Here is an 8027-nt window from a genome sequence, read left to right on the forward strand (position 1 = left end):
GCGGGCGCCCGGGAGGTGGGCCACCCAGCTGACGGGCGCGCGCGCCGGGACTGCCCGCCTGCCCGCAGGTGGGCGCGCTGGGCACCGCGGGCGCGCTGGGCCTGCCGCTGGCGTGCAACTCGGTGCGGCACCGCGTCAAGCTCGTCACCGACTCGTTCGTCCTCTACCGCTCCGTGGAGAACTTCGGCTCGCAGCACGCCGGCACACTGGCCGCGCTCGCCATGCAGCTCGCCAACGGCTTCAACCGCATCGTGGTGCACTCCATGGCGGGCGACACGCTCTACCAGGAGGTCGGCGTCGTCGTGCGGTTGAGGCTGTGACTGGTGGGACGCCCTGGGGCGGCGGGGCCACCCCGATGTTGACAATCGCGTTCTCTTGATTGCAGTCCAAAAGGACGCTGTGCGTACTCGGAGCGGTGGACGCGAGCCGTTGGCCGGAGAGAGAGATTCTTCTGGTCTGTATCGGGCGGGGGGATCAGGCAGACGACAGAGCATACATGATCCCCTCTCCCGCTTTTATTCAAACAACCGAAATCGAAACGACTTTCACTTGACAGCAACCTTTGTCGTTCTCACTGTGTACGCAGGTGGAGCGCATCCTCCGCAACAGCAAGCGCGGCATCAGGCTGTCGATGGGCGGGCTGGGGACCATGGACCACGGCTTCTTGCTCTCGGTGCGTTGGAGGGGGGGGGGGTCCTCCAGTGGGCGCGCGCTCCTCAAAGCCGCTTGCGGCATTCTGCGTCCTCCGGGTTGGGTGCAGAAGAAGGGGGGAAGGGGGTCTGACTGGCCGTCTGCTAAAATCTGGGACGGGTCTGCGGCGCATCTGTGAGCTCTTCTGGAACGGCGTACTTGTGACGGCAGGTGATCGGCTCCACCATCACGTACCTGGTGGTGCTGATGCAGTACAAGGACCCGGCGCTGCAGTCGGCGCTCAACGCCACCGCGACCAACGCCTCGGTGGCCCTGCCACCCTGACGGGAGCAGCAGTTGGTCGCGAGGACGGGGACCTGCACGACGAGTCGGTCGAGGACGTCGCTGGGGAGGTGAGCCATGCACCGCCGCCGCCGCCCGGCCCCGGCAGCCATTCTTTGTCGCCCCCACAATACACGTCATTTGCCACGAGTAGTTTTGGGCGCAAGCTTCGCAAGCCGGGAGCAGGAGCACGTCATTAGGCGCCGAGGCCTGGGCACGGCCCCTCCCGGCCTCTCCAGCTCCAGCCTCCCGCTTGGGGGGGGGGGGGGCGCTCCAGGGGCGGAGAGGATGACGAGGATCAGGAGGGCTCTGGAGGTGGCTCTGGTAAAGCTGCCCCCGGATCATAGCGGTTGGCGGTGGAGGGGGGGGGGGGTGAAGCCACAGAGAGTGTTGTGTGGTCACCACGGTGGACGGGCCTGAGGTTTCGTTACGATCCTTTCTCGTTCTCTGTGTTTGGCTCTTTACACTGTACTCATTATTCCCTTCTCGTCGCCACTATTTTCTTTGTCGTTGTTTGTTACTGCCGTAGTTTAGTGTGGTACGCGGAATCAAGAATTAGGCTATCCCTGTCTGCTTTCACTATACACCGACCTGCCAAACATCGGTCGTAGGCTTTGTTTAGTCGCCCAGCTCAGAAGCACAACTACATCGTGGAAGCACCCTAGAGCCTTTATTTGACTGGTTCAGGCGACGTGTAGTAGCCCCCCCCCCCCCCCCCCCACACACACACACAGGATGCAATAACAGGGACAGGGGACGGTGTAGGGTTGCACACCTGCCACCATCGTGGGTAAAACCACTGCGAAGAAAGCAACAGCGGGTAAAACCTTCACAGAAACTCAGCCCTGTTTTCCCCACCCGGCCACTAGGTGGGTCACTCACTCGACCCCAGCCTCGTTTCAGTCGAGAACCACCTCCAGACCGGGACGGTCATCAGACGCTGACGCTACGCCACCAAGTCATCTCTAACCGAACAGTAGGGTAGGTTTCTTTAGTGTGTGCTGTTGTCTGCTGGCGCACTGGCGCCCCGCCCCGGCGGCAGTCCCGCCGTGTGCTCTCCCGCGCTGACTGTAGAACCCTCTGACCGTGTCCTTTGCACAGCATGGAGCTGGATCAGCTGCCTGACGAGCTGCTGCTGATGGCGATGGAGTATCTGGGCGTGCAGGACCTCATCGCGCTGCAAATCGTGTGCAAGAGGCTGGGGGCTCTTGCCCAGGATGTGCGCGTTTGGCGGCACCAGTCCGTCAGCGACGGCGACGCCCGTCTGGGCCCGACGCTGCGCCTGGCGCCGCGCCTGAGAAGCCTTCAGACCAGCGTGCCGTCGGCACTGTCGTCCACGCTGTACAGCACCAAGTGCGCCGTGTCGAAGCTAAGGCTGTTCGTGGAGAGAGATGGCGCGATTCACGCCACCCAGCTGATCCGCCACCAGGAGGCGCTCGGCAGGCTGAGGGACCTCCACCTGACTCTGTTTCCGACAAGAGACGCCGTCCATGATTACGAGGAGCTGATCTGGGCGGTGGCGTCGATGTCTGGCCTCGAGAAGCTTGTAGTTAAACTGTGGAGCAGAACTAACAACTTCCGGCTCCCCCCGCCGAGGGAGGACAGGGCTGTCCCCCGGTCGTCTCTAAAGAGTCTCCGCTGCATTTCAACCGATATGCAGCCCTTCTACAGCGTGGTGCTGGCCGATCACGCCGCCACCCTGGAAGAGGTGTACCTCGAGCTCGAGGGCGACCACTACCCCGCCGGCATCACGCTCCAGCTCGCCGGCATGCCGAGGCTGCGCGTGCTCCGCTGCCCTCTGCTCCCCGGACTGGAAGCCGTGGCGGCGTGCGGGTCGCTGAGGGTGGTCACACTCTGCGTGAACAACGAGCCCGCTGGCATGCAAGGGGCCAAGGAGTTCCTGCGTCGCGCCACCCAGCTGCGCGAGGTCGCCTTGAGGAAATCTAACACGGGCATGTACAATTACGAAGGCGAAGGCGACCGACTAGTCCTGGCCCTGGTCTCACGTGGCCCGTCCCGCGTTGAGTCCTTGACGATTGACCTCGAGGACGAGGTTGCTGGTTTCTTTCAAGACCCCACCAGTGAGCTGGGACCACTGCTCCAGGCCCTGCCCTTGATGCCAGACCTACGCACGCTGCAGGTGGACGAGTTTAAGGACGAGTTGCTGCTGGCCATCACGCCCGCCTCGGCCCCGGCCCTGCGGACTCTGAAAGAGCAGCCCCGGGAAGCGGATGGCAGTGGATGCGCCCACCGATTTCTGCACCACGAGTCGGTACAAACCTTGATGTCGTTGAACCCGTCGCTGAATGTGCTTGTGTGTGCAGGCCGGTTCTGCCCTCCCGAGTACAGGGCTGCATGTGAAGGAGCGTGTGCAGAGGGCTGCCATCAGGATCAGGGTGTGTGGGACAACGAAGAGGGGTCCACTGGTTGTTGGACCAAAATCCCTCGATTAAATCCCGTGAGCAATGAGTAAATGTCTTTCAGATTGACTTTGTGAAATTTGGATGTTTTCTCATTTGTTAGATGCGGAGATGTCTGCGCTGTTCTAAAAGCATCTTTGAATATATGTGACATTGTAACAATTATGATTTTGAAAATAAAACAGTTCTTCTCATACTGCGTTTTGCTTTTCTAATTATTTTATTAGGCCTGGAGGTGTTTACATGTGGATGTTTTAGTAACAATAAAGTAACTGACAAATACAAGTAAGAGAGTTACAAAAATATTTTTTGCTTATTTTATGCTTGATCATGAAATACGTCAACTTTATGATTCTTAAATATTGACTGCTTAGTGCTTAGGGGGCTTATTTTAATTACACACATTGTGTGACATAGTGACATACTGGAATATATGCAATATGATTTATTTGAATCTTTAATCTACTTCTTCATTTATGTCGACACACGTACAACAAATTGTAGAGACCCAAACATATCATTTGATAAATATATACAAATTTTTTGGAAAGGAAACCGTTTTAATCTAGACAGCAAGCAAATGTGTTATAACACACTAACAATACAAGCACTCTGTTTGACCTCCGACCTCCAAGAAAAATGTACTAGACAGACACACCACGACCCTCTACTTGTTTTGGTAGTTCAGTCTCAGACAAGCAGAAATTATTTAATGTATAAATTTATAATCCAGGCTTCCAGTCTGTGATCAAGACACTTATATGACTGACGAGATTAAAGAACATGGTCAAAATGACTAAGCATTACCAGAGAGAAGACCCACCAAAGTCACCAAGATTCAAAGGGAGTACCGGGATGCCCCTACCCTCCCGCCGCGCGCCGGCGCCGTAGCGCTATCTCTTTAAGAGAGGCGGATCGGTGGATCGGTCGACCGATCGATCGATCGAGCGGCCGTTGGAGCTGTAAACGGCTGTAAAGAGGCTAAATATGCAATAAAGTGAATGAACCCATACATTTTTGGAAAGGGGAAGGTTCAAGGATGACGATTGTGCAGGTGTATTGGTTCTTTCAATCCACTGACAAGAGCAGCGGTGTTTCGTGGTGTTCGTGGACTGCGCTTAGAGGCGGATTCGTTATTCTCAGCCTGAACCACTATTCGAAGTTGGTTTTGCTCTTGTCTGTTGTTGCTTCTGTTGTCTGTTACCGGTGCTCATGAGCACAAGAGTTCCACTTGCTGCATTTGACTAGTGGGGATTGACAAGTGAGCAGGGTTGGTAAAGTGAAACATGGCCTGCGAAAGAAGCAAGAATAATGCCAAACGGCGTTGTTTAATTTCAACTCCCGAATCTTTTCGTAATTTTAGGGGTTCGACCTCAACTCCTATTAATTCTAAGAAGAATTTGTTTGGTATAGTGTTTCAAGTGAAAGCAGTTAACACGCCAGTGCCTTTCCTGCAGGTAATCTTATTTATCTTTATGCCTTGTTTGAAGTGTTACTTTTGAACTGTCTTCTGACTTTATTTTTGTCGGCAGACTAATTTTTTAAATGCTGTTGAGAGAGGTGTCCAAATTAAAAATGTTGGCACCTACTCAAAAAAAATCAAAACAGTATCAAAATGTGTTCACCAGAAGGACAACTGGGCTGTTCTGGATGTAAGTTGTTTTCTGTTTAACATATAATCTATTTTCTGGGTTTCCAAATGTAATTGTTCCTGTCTCTCCTTATTGTGGTGTAGTTTGAGACTGAAAAAGCTATGCAAGATGTTCTGGACCTAAAAGAAATAAAGGTGGGCAGAACGCTGGTCACATTCGAACCTGCTGACAACCCGTTCAGTGATGTGTACAATGACATTACTGCAATCGGTGAGGTCCATCAAGAAGATGACATTGTAATGGAAGTTGTGAAGGTAATGCGGGGAATGCCCCTAGTTTTTTTTAGTGATTGAAGTACTGAACTTTGAAACTTTGCTTGCTTGTTGCAGGGTATGAATGCAACAGGTCTTACTGAGCACAGTGAAGAAGTAGGTAAAGATGACGATGAACCATATGTTCCTTCTGAGGAGAGTATTAACTCGGCTGCAATAAACTCCAACTCCAACCAGCTCATCGGACAAAAGTACAAGGTGAAGGTTGAAAATCTTCCACCAGACTTTGATGTGGTATGTACTTGACACACTGAGTATTTATTTGGGCGTTATCTGTAAATGTGCTACATTTTTTTCTCTTTGGTGTCTCATGCAGGATTATCTGCAATTTAAAGTTGAATGTCTGCTACGATCTGACATGCTTCTTTTCAAAGAGGGCTGTATAAGTAATGTTTATGACGTTGGCCAAACAGCTGCTGTGGTAGAGGTGAATTTCCATCTGTACATCCCTTACTCAATCCCTCTGTGATTTCAATCTGCTGAGTAATTTTTTTGTTTTTTTAGTTCACAGATGATGATCATGCTGCAGCCCTTTTAGAAGCCAAAGAACTTCTCTACAGTCCTCACGACGGTATTAAGTGCCTTGTAAAGTTCGTAGACTATGAAACGCCCACCAAGAAGGCTGATATTGTTGAAACCCAAAGAAAAGTGTCAGTCTTGGGCCTCCCATCTGATTTTGATGTAGTATGTATTGTGACAACATTATTTCCTATTTGGTGCTCTTGACGCATGTGATCTGAAAACGGTTTCTTCTTCTCACTTGATGTAGGAGTATTTAACATGGAAACTCAATACTTATTTCCAAAAAGCAAAGTTGTCAGGCTCAGAAGAAAATTGTGTGTCAGATGTGGAATCTGAGGGCAAAACAGTTGTGGTAGAGGTAAGCTTGTACAGCTTGTGTGTAAGTTATGTATTTTTGTTTAATTTCTCCACTGTGATATGCTTACTGTTCTTGTTTTAGTTGACAGATGAACGTTATGCCTCTGCTCTACTTCAAGCAAAGAAAATTCAGTACAAGACAAGCTCTATACAATTCCAGGAATGTACAACAATCAAGAAGACATCTTTCATTGATGAAAACACCAAAAAAGTGACAGTCTTAGGCCTTCCATCAGACTTTGATATTGAGTATTTAGAACATAAAATTAACTTATTCATGTTTCAAAGGAAGTTATCTCGTGAAAATGAAAAGTGTGTGCTAAATATTGAACCTGGTGAATCAGCCACAGTTGTAGAGGTAAAATTTCATCTTCACCCTGAATTAATTTTTTTTGTGGAACCTCATCTTTATCTGCTATGAGTAATGCCATTGTTCTTAGTTAACAGAGCTTTGTTATTCATCTGCGCTACTGAAATGCAAAGAGTTTCGGTACAGCCAAAAGCACCTTTTACAATTTCAGGATTATGAAGTGTGTACAAAGGTTGCTTCAATTGAAAACCAAAATAAATTATCAGTCTTGGGCCTGCCAACAGACTTTGACATGGTATGTATAAAGTCACAACTTATTTCTTTAGACCTTCCTCTATAGTAGTAGTGCAGTAATTTAATTTTTTTTCCCGTAACAGGAATACCTACAACATAAAATCAACATTTTTCTTTCGTCAAATGGGGTCTGTAAAAATGGCACAGAATGCGTTAAAAGTTGTGAAGCCACTGCTTCCCCATCAGAAGCTACAATAGAAGTAATTTTTGCTGCTGTGCAATAATTGATTTCTTCTTGTTTGTTCTTCATTTTTATTTATTTTATTTATTCTTGTTTCAGTTAACAGAGGAACTATTTGCTGAAGCTCTGCTGAATGCTTCCTCCATTCCCGTTGGAAATATTAAAGTACAAGTGGTCAAATTTAAATCGCATGATGGACCAGTGGCAAGAAGCAACAGCTCTTCATTAAATTTATCTATGAGCAGCACCACATCTAATGTGGACATGGGTCGTACATCAGGTGGTGCTATGGCTAAAACTGTCTACCGATCTGATTGGACTCTCTACACTGAAGCAGTGCTGCTGAGGTCCCTTCTACAAAACATAGACCTATTCTTTAGTACCTCAACCCAGCAAAAAGGGAAGGGATTCTCTAATGTTAAGAAGGAGTTGGAAGGTCTGGGTCTCTATTACAGCGAGAAGAATCTGAGAAAGAAAATAAAAAGTCTACCTGAGCTGCCACCTGCAGAATTGAAAGAGGCTGCTGCCTCTTTCAAACACTCAGCAGTACGAAATATTGTAAAGGGCCAAATTTCCAAACTGAGCGACATGATTCCAAGGTGGAAGGAAATGGAGCAACCAGCAGGAACTTGCACCATCTCTCCAGGAAGGAGAGTGATTGCTGATTTCATTGTTGTCCCTGACGACTTTAGCCCTGAAGGTATGATAATTTCCTTCATCATTTTTTTATATTGGTCATATACTTTCCCCATCTGAAAGTGCTTAAAGTGCTCCGGTTATTTTACAGATAACTCTTCAAAATTTGAGACAAAGTCTGACAAGCTGCTCCTGGCTCAGTACTATGCTCTGAAGCCAGAATTCGACGACAGCAAGCACAGAGCATCCGAGATTTACAAGAAAATCCTTGGAGTCATGCACAAGCATGGGTATTATCATCTTACCGTGGCAGACTTGTCCAGACGGATGTCTTCTTTGGGCATTGAGTACAGAAAAAAGAAGGATGAACTTCGAGCCAAGACTGGTACTGGATCCGAAGCATTACGATGG

General features: G+C 49.2%; 1 protein-coding gene across 1 annotated transcript; it reads left to right on the plus strand.

The window, feature by feature from the left end:
* Positions 1-1810: 1810 nt before the first annotated feature.
* LOC113203684 (uncharacterized) lies at positions 1811-3942 on the plus strand. The gene is made up of 2 exons (XM_052273629.1): positions 1811-1953; positions 2074-3942. Exon 2 carries the CDS (start codon positions 2075-2077, stop codon positions 3443-3445), a length of 1371 nt encoding a protein of 456 aa, XP_052129589.1. The 5' UTR covers positions 1811-1953; position 2074; the 3' UTR covers positions 3446-3942.
* The last annotated feature ends 4085 nt before the right edge of the window (positions 3943-8027 follow it).

This window comes from Frankliniella occidentalis, unplaced genomic scaffold, assembly GCF_000697945.3.
Source record: "Frankliniella occidentalis isolate FOCC.00 unplaced genomic scaffold, Focc_3.1 Scaffold289, whole genome shotgun sequence".
NCBI classification, from domain to species: domain Eukaryota; kingdom Metazoa; phylum Arthropoda; class Insecta; order Thysanoptera; family Thripidae; genus Frankliniella; species Frankliniella occidentalis.